Source organism: Elgaria multicarinata, chromosome 6, assembly GCF_023053635.1.
Source record: "Elgaria multicarinata webbii isolate HBS135686 ecotype San Diego chromosome 6, rElgMul1.1.pri, whole genome shotgun sequence".
In the NCBI taxonomy this organism is placed as follows: Eukaryota; Metazoa; Chordata; class Lepidosauria; order Squamata; family Anguidae; genus Elgaria; species Elgaria multicarinata.
This window is the reverse complement of record NC_086176.1, coordinates 16,596,785-16,617,397: the sequence shown is the minus strand read 5'-3', so window position 1 is coordinate 16,617,397 and position 20,613 is coordinate 16,596,785. Positions and strand designations below refer to the sequence as shown.

Sequence of the window (20,613 nt, the reverse complement as noted above, 5' to 3'; positions counted from 1 at the left end):
AACTCATCCCATGCCTTGACAATTTTATGATGCTCATTTCCCTGACCCTTCCAGTAGTAGCCAATGGTATGAAGCAAATATGGGGAAACACACGCTGTAATGATGGCAGGAGATTGCGTAAACTGAACTAGACGTTTCAGAAGGGAACAGGGGACCTCCACGTGGAGCTGCCATGTTCTTTTGTAATGTGTAGTTCCACCCAAGTTGGACAATGTCTAATAAATCATTGTCAGGAACCACTGGATCAAATCAAATCAAATTTCATTTGCACCAAGCCATTGGCCATTGCAATTCAAAACAATTCACTGAACATGAAACAAAAAACAGACAACAAATGTCCAGTGTTCAAGGAAATACAAAATCCTTAACATAGAAAACTCAGTGTCATCAAGCAAATAAAGCATTAAGAACCACTGGATCTGTGTGCGGCTGCACTGTGCATTGAACCACTGAACTATAGCTGATAGATTCCCAATGAGGTATCTTCACACCATCAACTGGCTCCACCTACCCAGGCAGGAAGGAGTACAAGAGGGTTTCCTCTTCCAGTTGAGTCATGCTGAAGCAATGACATCTTCTTGTGCTCTGTTTTTTTACTCTGTGGTTGAAAGGTCCACAAATCATCACTTTTAGAAATCTTTTTTTTTAAAAAAGGAGGAAAGTACACCGTACCCCCCTTTGCCGAGCTAAATCCATTCTTTGTCACAACTTTAGCCCTCCACTCACTTGATTCAGGACATACTTCATGGACAATCCCAAAACAGAAGCACCATTTAGATATCACCCTCCTCATATTTCCAGGCACATGAGATGTTTCTTAAGGAGTGCATGTATTTCTAGTTACTATAAAGTACAAAGAAAATAGCCTCAGCACTTGCTGTCAGAGTACTAAGCTTTTTCTAACACAATGTAATGTAAAATATCGAAAAAGCAGGCCTACAAACCTTGCTGTGAACATCTCCTGCCCCTGTACTGAAATAGCTTTCCCTCTTTCTTCCTGATATCTGGACTGGTGGTTTTGTGCTGGGCCTTTAAACAGAGGTAGTGACTTGTGGTCTTCTGGATGCTTTGGCCTACAAGTCTCATCATCCCTCACCATCGAGAATGCTGCCTAGGACTGATGAGAACTGTAGAATCACCCAGGGAGCTTCGGCTATTGGGCGGTATAAAAATAAATAAATAAATAGACCAAAACATCTGCCCACCCCTGCTTTAATCAGTACCCTATCCACATGGGATATGCTTTGGGTGGCTTCCATGCAGCCGGGGCAACATTTAAATGACATATTGGCATGAACGAGGCATGGAATCCTGGCCGTAATACGGATAACGAGGACATACATGGCTAGCAGCAGCCAGGCACCTCTCCACCGTGCCTGGGTCCAGCTCCAGCTGAGAGCCCCCTCCCTCCTGCTACCAACTGTCTCTGCAGAGGCCACCAGTGAGGGAGGAAGCAGCAGCCGGGCACCTCTCCACCGTGCCTGGGTCCAGCTCCAGCTGAGAGCCCCCTCCCTCCTGCTGTCAACTGTCTCTGGAGAAGCCACCAGTGAGGGAGGAAGCAGCAGCCAGGCCCCTCTCCACCGTGCCTGGGTCCAGCTCCAGCTGAGAGCCCCCTCCCTCCTGCTACCAACTGTCTCTGCAGAGGCCACCAGTGAGGGAGGAAGCAGCAGCCAGGCACCTCTCCACCGTGCCTGGGTCCAGCTCCAGCTGAGAGCCCCCTCCCTCCTGCTGTCAACTGTAACTGCTGAACTTTGCAACTAAGATTGTAGTGCCTGAATTTGCTTTCCTTTCCCCCCTCCTCCTCCTCCCTCCCAATCCCCTTTCCTTTTGTGTCATGTCTTTTAGATTGTACGCCTGTGGGCAGGGACTGTCAAGAAATACTTTTGTAAGCCGCCGTGAGAGCCTTTTTTGGCTGAATGGCGGCATAAAAATCCTTAAATAAATAAATAAAATAATAGCTCCTGCACGTATGGTTGGGTCATGAAAATGTAACTCAGCTGCAAGGGCACTCCTCAGAACAGTGACTCCCATGAGGCTAGGGCAGAATTGAAAGAGAGGGCTGATGCACACAAATCGCTTAATGATGCTCAGCTAAATAAGTGAATTCCTCCCCTTGCCCCTGACATAAGTGCCCTAAACAATACTGCATTTGAAATTATGTTGGAGGATATGAAAGCTCTACCTGGGTGGCTTGATCAGTGACGGCCATTTCGCACAGGCAAATCACCACATGATGATGTAGTCACCAAATGATAACTATTCACATGTGAACTCATCCCGAGGCACCTTTGGAAGCATTAGAGAAGATAGTACCTCCATGACCAAACCAGTGAGGATTCAGGGGTCTGAACTCAATCTCCCATCCCAGTGTAACTCCTCTCTGAGCCAGTTCACATTGCTTGCAATAATCCAGATCTACAGCACTCCAAGAATGATGCAAGGTCTATGATTAAAGCACCACTTTAAATTGGTCACCATTGTAGAACCTTGTGTATGCAGTCGTCACGTTTCCACGCGATCAAGCAATATCCAAGAACCCATGCAGGGTATCAGCGATTACTTCCCCTTGTAAAGACATGCAACTCAGTCTTCATTTAAAATCTTTATTAAAGGCAGTTTTCAAAAATTGAAGTTTGCATCCAAGCTGAATTTTTGAATTCCTATAACCAAAGTAAGAAACCGTTTGCAAAAATAGAAAATGCAAGTCCCTTCCCAAAAACTCATTGCTGCTTCGTATTCCATTTTCCCATATTGTTCTTTCCAGCATGTCATTCTTCCAGTCCAATTCCCTTTTCTTTTTTTTTCACTCTGTTCGTCTCACCAAGCTATCAGGTACTGCAGATCTTGAACCAAAGCCTGGATCAGCGACCAGGGAGGTTGGGGGAGGGGACAACCACAGACACCTTCTTTGAACCCCACTTAATTGCTTTTAATTTCCTTTTAAAAAAATGACGCTTCGCTTGGGCTCTGCCACTGTGGCTTCCAGCCACTACCTTCATTTGTCCCCAGTGCCCCACAGGTTGAGTCGTTCTGGGGCACCGAGGGTTAAAATAAATAAATTCTACCACAAAAACATGGTGGCCACCACTGCTTGAGTGTGGCTCACCTAAGGCAGCCTAGTGAATTCATGGCACTTTCCAAACTCATTCTTCCACCACTCCACTGTATCATTTCGCAATAAAACTAAACATGCCATTTTAAATCTCTCTGTTTTGTTAGTCGAGGATCCACATAGTGACAGCCAGCTATCTTGGGCACAACAGTCCATCAGGGGGGAAAGTGGGAATGAAGCAAGAACAGCACATTCCCAGCATGGATAACAAGTGAAGAGAACCACACACTTTGTAATATGTCAGGGTTTTTTTTTTTTTTTTTTGAGAAATAAACATTTGGATTCCCCCACAGCAAACTTTCATTCATGTGAATAATTATTTACAGATAAACGTCTGCCCTGGGGCCAAAAACGCCATTGCTCAGTAAGGCTGAACAACTTTGCAGGGGATTTTCCCCTTGCACAAACACTAAGACCATAAGAAGTCCTCTAATGCTGGATCAGACCAAGGGTCCATCTAGTCCAGCACTCTGTTCACACAGTGGCCAACCAGCCATCGGCCAGGGATGAACAAGCAGGACATGGTGCAACAGCACCCTCCTGCCCATGTTCCCCAGCAACTGGTGCACATAGGGTTACTGCCTCAAATACTGGAGATAGCACATAACCATCAGGGCTAGTAGCCATTGATAGCCTTTGCCTCCAGGAACTTATCCAACCCCCTTTTAAAGCCATCCAGATTGGTGGCCATCACTACGTTTTGTGGTAGTGTGACCCTGTTACTTCTTCTTCCTGTGGTAGTGAGTTCCATAACTTAACTATGAGCTATGTGAAGAAGTACTTTATTTTATTTGTCCTGGATCTCCCACCAATCAGCTTCATGCGATGACCCCGGGTTTTGGTATTTTGAGAGAGGGAGAAAAATGTCTCCCTATCCACATTCTCCATACCATGCTTAATTTTGTACACCTCTATCATGTCTCCCCTTAGTCTCCTTTTTTCCAAGCTAAACAATCCCAGTTGTTGTAACCTTTCCTCATAGGGGAGATGCTCCAGCCCTTTCATCATTTTAGTTGCCCTTTTCTGCACTTTTCCCAGCTCTATAATATCCTTTTTTAGTTGTGTTGTCCAGAACTGTACACAGTATTCTAAGTGTGGTCGCACCATCGATTTGTATAAGGGCAGTACGATGGTGGCCGTTTTATTCTCAGTTCCTTTTCTTATAATGCCTAAGCTATGCTGTATGGTATTCTTGCTGCATTCCACTCCCAGTGAGGATGGCGGGTCACTGTCCTTAAAGTCCAGGTTCTCAAACCGTGGGTAGTCCTCCTCCCTGATGTTTCACACAACACCTAGCATGCAGTGTGTGGGCCTGTTCAGATGACACACTAAGCCATGGTTAGGCTGCTAACGCTTTTGCAGCAAATGGTCAGTGATCATGTTTAAACCGTGGTTATGTAGCCACCATGGTTAGGAATGGTTCACACAACATGCTGAGTCATGGTTCACATGATACACTAAGTCATAATGCTTAGTTCAAAATGCTTAACCACCGTGGCTTAGCGTGACGTCTGAATAGGGTGTGTGTGTGTGTGAAATTCCAGGAAAAGAATGGATCCTGAGGCAGGAGGAGTTTTCCCACCTCCCTTTTCCAAGCCAAGATTTGGATAGGCTGAACGCTTCCTGAGAGGACCTCACTGATCCACACTGGATCTATGGGAATAACTCTATCATCCAGGACCAGCCCAGAATGGTATTTCGACACCTGAACTGGAAAACCTAAATGGTGCACCTGTGCCCACATTCTCAGAGCAAAAAGGCAGTAATAAATTAAATAAAGAACAAATCAGCTGCCCTTTAATGGTACCCAAATCCTGCTGCCTGAGCGACCATTACACTCTACATAATGGTAGGTCTGGCCCTGCCATCATGTCATGCTGATCTAGAAAGAAAAGAGCTCAGCAGAAGCTTGTGCTTGGAGGAGGGGGATTTGGAGACGTCATCTGCAAGAATCTCCACATATTACTGGTGAGATGAATGGGTGGGTTGAGGGAACTTAGAAAAGAAAGTTTAGAAGGATACAGGGTCAGGGGAGAGGTAGTTTGTCAAAGAGTAAGAGAATCACTGCTTAAAGGGCAGTAACTTGATTATTACAAGATGTTCATCTGCAAACTGCAGGCTTAAATTCTGTATCTTCTTGCTCCTTCTTAGAATGCTTCATTGTAGTACACTGGCAGAGAAAACAGGCCTGTCCTGTCCCAGTAATCCACAGCACGCACCTTATAAAATCCTGTGACTGTCGTTCCTGTAAAGAAAGTCCAACACATTAGCTTAAGGGTCCCCAACCTTTTTGGGTCAGCGGGCACATTTGGAATGTTGAGGGTGTGTCATGGGCAGTCACAAAATGGCTGCCACGGCGGGCTTGCTCATTCATAAAATGGCGGCCAAGGTGAGACTACAAGTGGCAAACTGGTGAAACTAAATGAAAAGGAAAGATCTTTGGCTAACTGAAAGTAACCTGAGTTTGTTTCGGTTCTTAAATTCAAAATAAAGATAAACATTGGGCTTTTTACCTGGACTGTAGACCAACATTGTAAATATACTGTCTTTGACGCTGATCGGGTGGTATGCTTTCCCATCCTGCGAAAACGCAACTTCAAACTTTTTCAGACACCTACAAGGAAACCCCCCAAACATACCCATCACTATGGTGGTGAATTTATTGCTGTTTTCCTGGAAAGGAAGGAGATTTTTCAGGAGAACGTCAGCAGAAAATGAGCATATCTGTTCCAAACCCATGTGTTTGAAAGCAAAATGAAGCTCGGTGAGCCTACGTTACACTCTACGCTACAGAATTAACTCCATCCCATCCCATGACAGGTGTCTGCTTGATACCCCATTCTGAAAATGTAATTAATGTCCGAACAGGATACTCTCTCTGGCATATCTGGACAAAGGAAGGTCTTCTATTGTTATATACTCTTAACCCCTGGTCAATAACGAAGTTTTTCTATTTTCCAATGTGATTCATCACAGGACTGCAACTTTCAATTATAACATCTAATTGAAAACACAGATTTACATTTCTTTTAGAGCGTTACCTACTTCGAACCCACACAGCTGTCATCCCATAATACCAGAACTTGTCCCTTTGTGAGGCCTACGAGACGGATGCCGTTCACCTGGCAAGACAAAATAATTTGGGTGATGCATATTGCATACATGGAAAGTGCAAGCAGAGCCTAGCTCAAGTCATTCCATGTGTTTGAGTCAAGATCCATTTCACTTAAAGAAGTCTGAGAACTTATAAACAGATCCATTTCCAGAGGGGCTTCTGTGTTAGTCTGTTACAACAAAAACATTAAGGATGCAATCCTATGCATGTTTAGACAGAAAAAAGCCCTACAATTCCCTGCTGGCTAGGGAATATTGGGAATTGTAAGACTTTTTTTTTTCAATATAAGCATGCATAGGGCTGTGCCCTAAAGAATGTTGTGGCACCTTAACAACTAACAAATATATTACGGCACAAGCTTTTGCAGACCGAAGTCCACTTCATTAACACCTAATTTAACTTAAATTTAAACTTTGCTGTTTTCATCTCATATTTTAACCTATATCAACTTTTGCTGCGTGGTTTTATCCTGGTTGTGCTTTTTATATTGTACTCTGTATTTGTGTTTTTAAATTGTTGGTTGTTTTTACGCTCTTCGTGGTTTTAATTTTCATGAACCGCCCAGAGAGCTTCGGCTATTGGGCGGTATAAAAATGTAATAAATAAATAAATAAATAAATACCTAAACGACGGGGCCGCAAGGGATGGCCAACCAACTGGGAAAACCAAAACCAAAACCCAGCCTGACTGGTTTGTGAGCCTCTGGGCCAGTTGCCGAAATGTTCTGAGTAAAGGTCAGTGGCGCTGTTTTGACTCAGTGCACAGCTCATGCGTGTGTGATATGGAGTGAGGTTGCGGAGTTCAGAGTTGAAGCACCATTTCACCTCCTAGGAAGCGGCCGTATATGGAGTCTGACTGTTGATCCATCTAGCCCAGTATCGTCGACACTGACTGGCAGAGGTTCTCCAGGGATCCAGGCAGGGGTTTTGCCTGTCCTACAAGGGATTGGACCTGGGACCTTCTGCAAACAAGGCAGGTGCTCTGCCACTGAACCACGGCCCCTCCAGTGTTCATGTTACTATTAGTAGGTGAGACTGCAGGGTGCAAATCACTCCCTGCCCTTCCTAATGTAGCAAATCAGAAGTAGCAGCTGTGTGCGCTAGCTGTCATCCGGTGCCAGGTGAACACCTTTTTCTGGCACTAGGTGAAGACCTTTTCATTTCCCCAGTATTTTAGTGTTTTATCATCCCAGCCTTTTGACTCTGCCATTTTAAATTTGTATTTTAAACCTAGATTTTGAATCTCTGCATTGCTGCCCGGTTTTATTCTGGCTGTACTTTTCTATTGTGGTTTCAGTTCCCATATTTTATACTTTAAGCCGTACTTTATGGTTTTCATTCTTGTGAATCGCCCAGAGAGCTTGAGTTACTGGGTGGTAGAGGGATGAAATAAATCCCTGTGCAACTCTTTTCACTCTCCACTAGAAGTAGGGATATTGCACGCATTTGAGCGGGTTGGGTTTTTTGGGTGTTTTTTTTTTGCAAAAGCCCATCACCCCCTGTTCAACTGCTTCCAAGCAGGGTCAAGGGAAGCACAGCCCTGCTCGTCACTTACCTTGATCCTGTCAGCCCCCTCGACCTGCTCCCGAACCCAAGAATCGCCCAGGACATCCCTGGGCAGGAAAAGACTGCAAGAGCTTCTAGCAATCTTTTTCTACCAAGGACTGGGACCACCAGTCAGAGAATCTCTGGTGGGAAACGGATGCTATCTGCGTCGTCTCCAAGGAGGAGGAGACCTTGGAACGTTTGAATCAAACACTTGCAAAAAGGCATGAGCTTTTGGGAGCACTTGATCGGAGTGCTTGCAAGGGCTCAACCCCTTTCAGGGGGAACAGAGGGGGGGGGTTGTGCAAGAACATAAGAAGAGCCCTGCTGGATCAGACCAAGGGTCCATCTAGTCCAGCACGCTGTTCACACAGTGGCCAACCAGCTGCCGGCCAGGGACCAACAAAGCAGGCCACGGTGCAACAGCACCCTCCCACCCAAGTTCCCCAGCAAATGGTGCATATAGGCTTACTGCCTCAGATACGGTATCTCTAACAAGGGCCCTAGCACAGATGCGGCCCAATATGGACTGCTAATATCAGCTGTAGGAGCCAACAGAAAAGCTTTTGCTATTGGCAATGCTCCTGTTAAGAGTCCACCAGATTCCAGTTCAAGTTTTGCTTACGTATCAGAACTTTGGAAATCAAAACCTGATAACACCACCAATTTTATAAATGTCAGGAAGGCAAGAGGCAGAAAGATTAACCTCTTTGAAAAGGGGCAACTGCCACTTTAAAAGGGCAATCTCCTGCGTGTTTACTAAGCAATTGTGTATTCAATGGGGCTCACTCCTAGGACTTCCTCCACTGGGAACACCCACCACATGACATGCTAACCCACCGTGGAGCACGTTTTTGAATGATCCACAGAGGGTTAGCCCCCCCCCCCCCCCCAGTCATGCTGTGGGACTGTTTTTTCATGAGACGGTCTTCCACCTCGTGTGCCCCCACCTGCAGGCAGACAATGGCATGGCTGAGGCACGAATTGATGTCCTTTGGTGAAGGCTAGACCTTAGGCCAGGCTTTCAGAGAGGGTGGCACGCTGGTGCAAGCCTCAAATTGTTTTGACAGATTCTCTAAAGTGGGATATCTGCAGCAGGATGGGAGAAGAGAACAGCCATCTGGTGCCCAGCAGGGAAAAGACGCCATCAGTCCGAATAACAGATCTGCATTGCCAAGAGGTGGCTTGCAAGAACAAAAGCATTCTCGGAGTGGTCTGAAACACAACGAGCGTCTCAAACTCCAGGGTTCTAAGTTGGGCTCAGAAAAACAAGCAAGCAAAATATTTGTTTTGAATCTGATTGCAGCTTCCTCAAGTGCAAGCAAACAGTCGACAGGACATGGCGCCCACCTGATTGGGAGCAGAGAGAGGCTTTGCACAGATATGGATGAGGAAGACGGCTGGGACAGGGAGCTCTTGTTTCAGCATCAAACGGCCTTGTGCAGGAAGTGGAAATGGCCCTTTCATCACTGGGTCCTACAAAATAAAATAAAATGAAATTGAACAGCTCCCAAGAATCAGTTCTTCTATAGCAACCCACGTCTTTTCCACACTAAGCTATTGTTATTAACCATGCAGATATGATAAGCAATATTATTTAGAGCTCAGAAGGCACATGATAGTTGAATAACCGCGAGCAGCTGGGACAAACCGTGACGACCGCCCACACATTCCGCGATCTCGGGATCAGCCCGAGACCACGGAAAAAGCGGACCTTCCCTGATCCCAGGATCCCCTGTGCATTGTGTGAATGCACAAGGACGATCCCGGGGATCACCCCAGGATAAAGCCCCATCTAGCTATGGCCAATGATTCACCAACGGAAGGCATGCTTCAGTGATGCTTCACCCTTGGAGAAATGCCGCTTTAAGTCATTTCCTTCCCAACTGGCATCCAAAACCAGAAGTAAGGTGGGTGAGATTCCCATAGCATGGAGCGGAGAACAGTATGCAGAGGAGAACTGGCAGGCACATGAGGGGTTAAGCACCACTTCTACCCATCAGTTATCCCCCCACTTTTCTCCCTGCCTTTACATTAGCGAAAGTGTATTTGGTGAGATAACTTAGAGTTCCACCCTGAGCCAATTTTTTTAAAAATTAAAAATTAAAATGGGAAAATATCCACTGAGCATTGTTCCGCTTTCCTGCAGTGGGGCACGGAGTCCCCAGCGTTCAGGTATGTGCTCAGAGGGGAGCCTCAAGATCAAAAGTAGAACAAACGTGGTGGCATTCCCACTGGCCTGGCTTGTTAAGATCATTCTTACTGCAAATATTGATGTAGCCTCCTCACATACTGTGGAGTCAGCTCTACAGAAAAGGTTGATCCTGCAGGGAGCACACATCTGGATAGCATAAAAAGGATGAAACAAGGTTTGACAACTCCATCGCTTCAGGAACTGGACGCTAGAGACACCAGTAATGTGTAAGTAGAGATGGAGTGAAAGGATGGGGGGTGGGGGAGTCACCTCCCCCATTTTAGGGACTCTTCTGTGCTCCTACACGTTTATATAGGTTTGATATTGCTTTAACTGCTGTGGCTTTCTCCCAAGGTATCCTGGGAATTGGAGTTTGGCGAGGGTGCTGACAATTCCCTGTTAGAGACCCGTAGCTTGGTGCTACGGTTTCCAGAGTTCCTTGAGGAGAGGGAAATAGCATTATGCCAGTTTAAGCCTGGAATGTCAGTGATTAAGCCTGTGATTCCACTACAATGAATTGAAATAGAAACTGTTACACAAACTGTTTTACGACAGGGAATGGGGAGGGTTCCAGAGATGGGGGACGCCGCAGGGTATTCCTGCTATAATCTATCAGGCAAAACACAAACACACCCTAACTATTCCCTTCCAAAAAGTTTGTTTAGTACTGAAGCCTAAATCAGAGGCTTATAAAATTGCGAACGTTGTGAGAAAGCAGGATTTTTACTTTTTTTTGTCCCTGTCTCACACTACTAGAACTTTAGGGTCACCCAGTAGATTAGGACACACATGATTCCATTATATTTATATAGAACCCCCTTTACGGAAGCAAAACACCTGCGCTACTGGGAATATCCAATGCATACAAGAGTAGAGCAGTGTTTAGCATCATGTCCAGCTTCTGAGCTCCCAGAGCGTCCAGCTGGCCGCGAATGGAAAGAGAATGCTAGGCTTGGTTGATCTGGGTCTGATCCAGCAGGTCAGAACTTATGATCAGTAAGGATGGAGTGCAAACTCTGCAAGGTAAGGGACCAACACCACACCATCCAGGAAAGCACGTGGGGGAGTGTGTGAGGAGAAAGATGGTCAGAAGGGTGAACGCAAAACCCAAGGAAAGGAGAAATGGGGCTCTGAGGAGACACTACCCCTGCAGGAGGGAAAGAAACCTGGCTTTAACATTTCCTTAAACCTTACAATTACAATGTGAGCTTAAAAATATTCCCAGAGATGTCGGACCTGGCCACAGTGACACATGCCTTAGTTACGTCCTCATTGGATTACTGTAACACGCTGTACGTGGAGCTGCCTTTAAAGAGTGTTCGGAAACTCCAGCTGGTTCAAAGAGCTGCAGCCAGATTGTTGACTGGGACTAGTAACAGGGAGCAGACAACTCCCCTGTTAAAACAGCTCCACTGGCTTCCAGTCTGTTTCCGGGCACAATGCTGGTTATGACTTATAAAGCCCTACATGGCTCAGGTCCAGGTTATCTGAAAGACCGTATTCTCCCCTATTTATTTATTTATTTATTTATTTATTGCATTTCTATAGTGCCCAATAGCCAAAGCTCTCCGGGCAGTTCACAAAAATGACCCTGCCTGTGCTTTGAGATCTTCTGGAGAAGCCTTTCTTTCAATCCCACCATCTTCACAGGCGCGCCTGGTGGAACATGGGAGAGGGCCTTCTCGGTGGCTGCTCCAGAGCTCTGGAACTCTCTTCCCGGGAAAGCTCAGCTGGCTCCCTCCTTGATGTGCTTTTGGAAGCAGGCAAAAACTTCTTTGTTCCGGCAGGCCTTTGGAGAATAATCTGGTCCTCCATCTATGTTAAGGACTTGTAAAACTGTTGTGTATTTTAAACATTTAATGTTTTTAATATTGTCATTTTTTAAAAAAAAATTGTACATTTCTTTTCTTAGGTTTTAAAATGTATATGTTTTAAATTTTGTAAGGCCGCCTTGAGGCCCAGTATTGGGCAAAAGGCAGGATGATGATGATAATAATAATAATAATAATAATAATAATAATAATAATAATAATGATGAGCAGAGAGCAAGTCCCACTGAACATTGCGGGAGGCGTTTTGTCTTGTGTGCGTGTGTGTGTGTCTCTTTAAATTCATGCTGTGATAAAGAAGTGTATTTTTTTAACATGCATAAAATAAGGAAGCATGGCTGCCATTTTAAGCTCCACTGAACTCGCTGGGATTTGCTTCTGTGTAAACGTGCATTGGATTGCATTGCCCGTATAGCCATTTCGCAAACAGATTATACCTCAGCGTCCCTTATCTGTTCCAGTTGTGTCAGAGAAGGAAAATCTGGCGCTCCCAGCTTCTTCCACTGCAAATATGGATTGGTCAGGTAGTTATCCAAATAGTACGTGACATACACAAGTTCTTTGGGAAGACAAAAGGAAAGGAAACATTTAAAGTTTGTTTTTAGTTCAGCATTGAGTCAGAGACTGTGGTTCAGTTCAGACATCACGTTGGTCAATGCAGTGTGAAAACTCTACTCAATGGTTGAGTTTTTAGGAGGCACTTGTGGCATTACCCCACAATTGATTATATTGTGTATGTCTGGCTAATGTTAGAACTGAGTGGGTGCAGTTTGTGATGTAATATTTGGGGGAAAGGAGTATATAAGGAGAGTGTTGGGAGTTTGTGGAGGTAGTGCATGTGAGAGAAAGTGGTTTATTTGTAGAGTAAGAAGAGTTTGGATTCTAGGGATTTAGGATTGGTGTAAAGAGAGTGAGGCAGTTGGTGTTTAGATTAGGAGAGTTTAGATTAGGCAGGATTGAAAGTCTTTTATTTTGATTTAAAGCTTTTAAATAACAATGAACTTATTATTATTTTGTCAGCATGGCATTATTTACCTGCCTTACAGTCATTAAACACCCACACCAGATTATACACACAGAGATCCTATGTTAAACCTGTTTCCCTCGTAGCTAGGGGAAAGGTTTTATTTAACCCTCCTTCAGGTTTTCAAGTGGTGGCACTTAGCCTGAAAAGGGTTTATGTGACGGGCCTAGTATAAGGCTCTGTCACGTCGCAATACTCCCCACACATGTTCAAACTCCACTGTTGTGTGACTGTGGGCTACCATGGAGTTGAGTAAAACCTATCACAATGTTAGATTGATGGTTCCTCCACCCTCTCTCCTCCCTCGGTCCTCCCGATGGTATCCCATCAGCCATTGCTGCAAAAAAACAATCCCAGCAGCTTTCTTAGAGTAGCACTTGCTCCTTTCGCCACTCTTGCCAGGGAACTCTGTAGCCAGTGAGAAAAGTCAACTCAATGCAATGGGAAACTCCACGGAGCCCTCCACACAATACGCAACACAACGGTTGTGCAGGAACTCTCCTCTGCACAGCGTGGATATTCTGTGTGGAGTGTTTTCCCCAAAAAAACCTCCACCATGGAGTGGAGTTTCGCCGTCAGACAACACATTTCTCAACGGTGGTGTAAAAACTCCACCACAGAGTTCTAAAACCACCGTTGAGAAATGTATTGTCTGAACTGAGCCTGTGTCTTTCAAATATAGACTGGGCTTGTATGTTGTAAAACAACCCACTGTTTGTTAACCATGGGTTGTTTTGAACAAGCTGGAGCGAGCGAACTATCTTTATTTGGGTTCAAAAGAGCGGCTTTCTGTCTTGGAGCTCAGTCCCCACTTCTGCTTGGCTGCTTGGGAAGGCGGCATTTGACAAATCGTCACTGTGCCAGTCACAGCTCCAATCTTACCTTCATGTTTGGGGTAGCTGGTTACATTTATTGTCACGGCACTGACATTTGAAGATGTCTCGTTATCAAGGCTGGAATAGATCAAAATGGAGGCCTGCCAGCTGTCTGTAAACTGTACCTCGACAGGCTTGTGCAGACTGGCTAGTACCCCAAGAGTATCAGGGTCTTCTAATCCATGGCTGTAGACGCAGGCAGAGACTTGCTCATCCCCTATACAAGTTGGAGAAAAACCCAAATCAGAAAGCGTTTATACAAGAACTGTGCATCGGAGCATTTGAATCATGTTATCCTTGCTCTACTGAGAACGGCCAGTGAGGCTGTAGCTCAGTGGTAGAGCAGCTGCTTAGCATACCGAAGGTGCCAGGTTCAATCCCTGGCATTTCCAGGTAGGGTTGGGAGAGACCCTGCCTGAAACTCTGCCGGTCAGTGTAGACAATAATAAGCTGGAGGTAGACCCATGGTCGGCTTCCTATATTCTCTCTGGTTTCAAACTAGGAGATCAAATGGCTAAAGAAACCATTAAGTCCAACTAAGTAATTTATAGGGTTGTGCTTCGCCTCGCTCCTGAAACCTGAATCCAAGTTGAAGCAGGCCAATTCCACCCACCTCAGCCTGAAGCAGCTGGACCACTTCGGATGAATTCGGCCCAATGCCTAGCCACTGCCCCCTGCCTGCTCACCCGCCCGTGGGAATTACCTTTGTGCATGCTGGCCTCCTCTTTGGGCTGTTGTAGATTTAGTGTAGTAAACTACAGCAGCCCAGAGAGGAGCCCAGCATACGGAGGCCTCTGGTAAGTTCTGCAGGCAGGGGGGCAAGCAGGGGGGCTGTGGCTGGGAGGGGGGAGGCCAACGAACTCCCAGTCAGCCTTGGGACATGAGTTGAATCAGGGCCAATTGGGAACCTCAGAATCAGCCTCCGAGTCAAATCGGGGTGGGGGGGGCTGTGCGCAGCCCATGTAGTTTATCATTTGGTTACATTTGGATCCTGTTCATCCTTCACGAAGTTCAAAGTAGCACTGTAGCTTCACTGCAATCTTCTGAGGTAGGTCAGGCGGAGAAATAGTGACCTGAGTGGAACAGGGAGTTGAACCAAGATTCTCCACACGAGTCTCTAGTCCTCTTTTGGATTTGAAAAGCAACAACTCTTATTCCTGTGACTGGGAAGTGGGACAAGTGATTTTGAGAACAAGTGTTTGCCGTACCTAGGAGAGCCAGCAAGCCCATCACCGTGAGCACTGGCTTCCTCACCATCTGGACGTGTGGGGGCTTCGTGTTGTTCATCTGAAAGCGTGCCGTCAGCGTCCTTTGGGTGAAGAAATGGGGATGGTAGCTTATGAACGCATTGTCGTTGCTCAGCAAGGTGTAGTTGATGGTGTTGTTGGCTTGAGCAATCAGTAGATTTTGGTGCTGGGCAATCACCTGTGAAGAAAAGGAACGACCTCTTTAATAGCGAGCGTAAGCTACTGTCTTGTTTCTCTTTAACTTCCTGCCTTCTTGGGAGACAATAACGAGGCCTGCTAAGTAATCCACAAAGCTTTATTCAAGCAATAAACATCTCTTCCCACCTGAAGAGAGTCTAATCGCTTTGAACTTTTCCCTAGGCAAAACTATGCAAACTAAGCGAGACAATTGTCCTTTCAAGAAGAATGGAAAGCCCTTTCCCAAGACGCATTAACTTCAGAGATTAGTTCTGAGGCAGCTTCTGATGCGATGCGAGCCGGGCCGACTTCCTTTTGCTCCGCCCGTTTTAGCCTGCAACGTATTCTAGGAATGGCTAATGTGTCGGTACCCTCTCCTACGGAAGAATGTTGGCTTCCCACTGACTGTGTATTGTTTGCCCTTGACGAGATAAGCTCTGGAGAGGGTTCACTGCCAGCTGGTGAGGAGCTCATGAGAGCGTCCTCCCCCACTAGTACAGGCTGGCCTGTGTCTGGTGCCGACTCCTCTACTTCAGAGTCTGATTCTGATGGATCACCTGAAACACCTTCTTCCAAACTAGAGGGAGCAGGGCTAGACATGACAGCTACTGTTTTGGCCCCAGAAAACACGATACATCAGGGGTGGTGAACCTCTTTCAGGACGAAAGCCTAGTTCAATTTTGGAGAACCTCTCAGGGGCTGCGTTCCAGGGGTAGGTGGGGCCAAAGGCAAGAGGAGTTGAACCACAATGCCAATAATATGAGCGTGTTTTAGCTTAAAGCTTCTATAGCTGGTAACTAAGCCTTAGGGGAGGCATTTCATCCTTTCGGAATGGGCAAACACACACACACACACCAAAGCAGGAAACCACCATAATATCAGGTGAAGGAGCTGGACTCAGAGGAATGGGGCAAGTTCATCTCGGGACCCCTGGTGGGCCCTGGGGTTTAACGTCCCTGAGATACATGGAATAGGGCTTTACTGCATCATATTGGGGAGCCGTTAAGATTCTTGCCCAACCATCTTGTAGCAGGACAACATGATTATTTAGATGCTCCATTTCAACTGATGATACAGCCTCAGCAGGGCCGTCCGTCTTCCATCAAAATTCTGCACAAAGGTAACCCAAATTCTGTGACCTGTATAAATAAAGCACGGTTGTACATTTTCTCTAATTTTGTGTAACTTATTTTGCAATTGCCCTCGTTGTCTGCTTTTGCTAGCAATAGGAAGGAGAAAAGAACTATATAGAGCACTGAAGTGCCTACCCTTTTAGCTGTGGAACTTTTATTCAACAACGTCTTCTTTGGTTTCTGAGATTTGAGCAGGCATTGAGGAACTAGGTATTTTCAAGCATACCTTTGCAACCATAAGGACTAGAAAGTTGTTTGTGTGTTTGTTTTGTTTTTAAATAAAGGCCCTCAGCTTTATTCTGGGCCCAGTATCACATTTTATAGCTTTTCTGTGCTTCTGCAGGATCATAGACACAGCCCTGAGCACCAGCTTTTCAGTGTGGGATCATATTTATGTTTTTATTGCATTTATTTATTTATTTATTGCATTTATATACCACTCCATAGCCGAAGCTCTCTGGGCAGTTCACATAAGATAAAACATTTAAAAACAATATACAAAAATTTAAAACCACAAAAACATGCAAAATTCACATATATTTAAAACCACTATATCAACGATGAGCCAAAAAAACAGACCCAGGCTCATTACATATCGCTAAATGCCTGGGAGAAGAGAAAAGTCTGGCTTTCTACTGTCTCATTTTTGCTTTCTACTGCCTCATTTCTTCCAGCCCTGTCCAGTCAATAATACACAGATCTGTATGTCTGGCTATGGAACGAATTAAATCCACATATAGGATGCAGACCTCTACTGTGGATATCTTGAAAACAATACAGGCACCTTCATAATGTCGCAACAGGATCCACTCAGAAGCTCTAGTTGACCTAATTCCCCAGCCTTGCTAAAATTAGGAACCTAAGAGGAGGATTGCAGTGGTGGAACTAATCAGATGTAAAAGGATTAATGCTCTGTGCCAAAATACATAGAGCAGCAGGTTAGTTTTTGAAGAACGTCGTCCAGCTCTGCCTAAGGGAGTTCTTCAGAAATGCTTTTAAAATCAGGAACGGAGGAGTTCAAGTACCACTGAATGAGGACCAGGGTTGCACAACAAGAATGGCTATTGCCAACTTGTGCCATTTTTAGGTCTCGAAGGGCACAGTCCTATGCATGTTTAGGCAGAGTCCTACAACTCCTAACATCCCCCACCTCCAGCCAGCCATGCTACCTGGGAAATGCTAGGAACTGTAGGACTTTTTTCTGTCTAAACATGCAATGGATGTTTCTACTGCCTTCATCTATCACATGTAGGTGCAACTGAAAGTAACGCCCATTCTTCACCTCTTTAGCTTTCCCTTCATTTCTTCCTATTCTCCGAGATACCATGAGGTTTGAATTATTGATTGTAAGCATCTTGAGGCAGGGACCTGCCCTCTTATACTTCGTGAACTGCCATGCACATAGATGTTGCTACATGCAATAGTAGAAAATGACTCTCATGACAGTTAGACAGGGTGACAATGGAGGACCTGAATAGTACAGGAACCGGGGTGTGAGGGGGGCGCACTGTGGAGACAGACGTATTAAAATCGCCTACAGGCTCCACAGCAGATGGGATTCAGGCCCCTGCATCAGCAATGGAGGACAGAGGACATGGCTAGATGGGGCGATATCCTGAGGATCGCCCCGGGATCATCCCTGTGTGTCCACATGACGCACAGGGGATCCTGGGAGCAGGGAGCGATGATTCTCTCCCTTGCCCCAAGATAGCCGGGATGGCTTTAATCCCGGCTTTTCCCACGGATCATACAGAGATCACGGGATGCGTGGGCAGCCATCCCGGTTTAGTCTTGGCTCCTCAACAGTAGCCGGGAACTGGGCATGGGGCTCCTGAGGGGGTGGGAGGGGGGACTTTTTTAAAACAACAACAACTCACAGTTTTCTTTGGAGCACTCCTGCGCTCGTTTTTTATTTTAAAAAATGGCGGGCGCCACGTCCTCTTCCTCCCGGGATATTGCGCGCTGCTGCCGCATATCACAAGTTCTTCCCCCTCCAGCCTCCTGGTGTAGACATGCCCACAGTTGCCTTCATACAAAACGGGACCCCAAAGTGCAGGGCTTTACTTTACTCTATAGCTAGGGTGGGCAACTCCAGGAGGTGTGTGTGAGTGGGGGTGGGGATGTACAGATTTTGTAAAGTACATTCCACCTGTGTTTCGCAGGTTGCCAGGTGCCTTCCGCTCCATCGTCCATTCATTGATGGAATCGGATTTCCCCCCCCCCCCATTTCCTGAATTTGTGCAAATTCGCACTTCTGCAAATCACCCCCTCAAAATGCGTGTTTCATGCTTTGACCTATTGGGGAATGCACATTTTCATCCTTTTTTTTTTTTAGATTTTATGCATTTTGCACAACTAAATTTTCATAAAATTCCAGAAAATAAAACAAAACACATCCGTACATTCACAGAATCCGTGCGACTCAGGAAAAGGCTTGTCGGCTCTGGTATCCACTGGTCAGATTCATAGAAATCTGAATTCATCTGATTCCATTGTGGATTTCTCAACATCCTTTGGTAAGGGTGAAGCCACCCCTGGCCACGCCCAACACCATCTTCAGTCCCCTAACTCACACCCTATCACTGCATGTGTTCATTGAAAACAAAAAGATGGCTCACGCCCAGGCTGAAGGGTGATAAATTCTTGGGAACTAGCTTTTACACATAAGCAAGGGGGAAATCTATAACAACATGTTGTAGTGTACCCACAGGTCTGCTCGTGTACAGGGCTCTACTCTGCTTACAGTGCCCTATGGGCCATAGCCTATCTTCTACCCACCACTTTTCTAAGAGGATACAGGAAGAAACAGCAAAAGCATATGAAATGTTTCCAGGATTCTGTTAATAGAATATTCCAGAAACCCTCTGACTTGCACAGATAGCTGCTTCCGTGGGCTGGGTCGCTTTGGAGGGAGCCACTGCAGTGCTGGGCCTGGCTAACATGTATCCAGGACAAATAAAAGGAAGTACTTCTTCACACAGCGCATAAACTATGGAACTCACTAGCACAAGATGTAGTGCTGGCCACCAATCTGGATGGCTTCAAAAGGGGGTTGGATAAATTCCTGGAGGCAAAGGCCATCAATGGGTACTAGCCCTAATGGTTATGTGCTATCTTCAGTATTCAAGGCAGTAGTCTGTGTGCACCAGTTGCTGGGGAACATGGGTGGCAGGTTGCTGTTGCACCATGTCCTGCTTGTACATCCCTGGCCGATGGCTGGTTGGCCATTGTGTGGACAGAGTGCTGGACTAGATGGACCCTTGGTCTGATCCAGCAGGGCACTCCTTACTGTATGTTCTTATGTTAGCAATAGCTGGTGTTCTCTCTGGATTAGAGCACATCCCGGAAGCATGATGGCGCTCCCTACACCCTGAGGACCCAGCCTGGAGAGGAGAACAGCGAAACAATATCTGCAGTCCTTCTCTTCATTTGGCAGAATAGTGAGCAGCATAGCACAGAGTACCACGAACGTTGTTCAATATCCGTGTAGGTTACAAAGATCAATAATATAGCGTGCATGTTGGCAGGAGTCTAGGGAAATTGTCCTTTCCCCTTTCCTCTTTCATGAAATCTCCCCTAAATATACTGGTACATGCAGCAGGGAGCTCAGTTTGCTCCTGGCTCCTGGCTGCGGGAGAATGCTGTGTCAAACGCATTTGATGTTATAGAAAATACAAAGGCCTCGTTCAGAAGACACCTTAGACCATGGCTTTAAACACGGTGGTTAAGCCAGAAAGCCAGGCCGTGTTCAGAAGACACCTTAAACCATGGCTTTAAACACGGTGGTTAAGCCAGAAAGCCAGGCCATGTTCAGAAGACACCTTAAACCATGGCTTCAACCACGGTGGTTAAGCCAGAAAGCCAGGCCGTGTTCAGAAGACACCCTAAACCATGGCTTTAACCACAGTGAATAAGGCCTTTCGCTTTATTCACCACGGTTAAAGCCATGGTTTAAGATGTCTTCTGAACACAGCCCAGCTTTCTGGCTTAACCACCGTGGTTAAAGCCATGGTTTAAAGTGTCTTCTGAACGGGGCCAAAGAGACCTTTTCGCTTCTCCGTAGCCACATTCTTCTTTCTCTGAGCTCGCTCTATAAAGTCTCCTGTCAACAAGTTAGGAGCCTGGCAGCAGGGCTGCATGTCAACGTGGGAAATGATGCCATCTTGTGTTTATTACACAGCAAGGCTGGATTCCCAGGGCTAAATGTCAGGTTTGCAATGCTGAGCAGTTGTTTCCACCGCCGGCTGCCTACCTACAGTTAATCCTCATTGTGGTCATTTTATAGCCTCGTCTTATGAATAAGGGCCGTCGCCGGAATATTTCCAAACAGATCATGGTTCTAAGGTAACAAATTGGTCCAGGA

At 45.9% G+C, this 20,613-nt stretch overlaps 1 protein-coding gene across 1 annotated transcript in view; it reads right to left on the bottom strand.

Annotated features, from left to right (window-relative positions):
* Window positions 1-4,631: 4,631 nt before the first annotated feature.
* The window catches only part of IDUA (alpha-L-iduronidase), a 57,160-nt gene continuing 41,178 nt past the window's right edge, over window positions 4,632-20,613 (bottom strand). The window contains exons 8-14 of the mRNA XM_063128505.1: window positions 14,902-15,118; window positions 13,701-13,910; window positions 12,232-12,353; window positions 9,122-9,247; window positions 6,158-6,234; window positions 5,626-5,726; window positions 4,632-5,357 (exon numbers count right to left, since the gene is read on the bottom strand). Of these exons, the coding sequence (XP_062984575.1) occupies window positions 5,260-5,357; window positions 5,626-5,726; window positions 6,158-6,234; window positions 9,122-9,247; window positions 12,232-12,353; window positions 13,701-13,910; window positions 14,902-15,118 (951 nt within the window). The 3' untranslated portion in view covers window positions 4,632-5,259. The remainder of the gene's footprint in view (window positions 5,358-5,625; window positions 5,727-6,157; window positions 6,235-9,121; window positions 9,248-12,231; window positions 12,354-13,700; window positions 13,911-14,901; window positions 15,119-20,613) is intronic.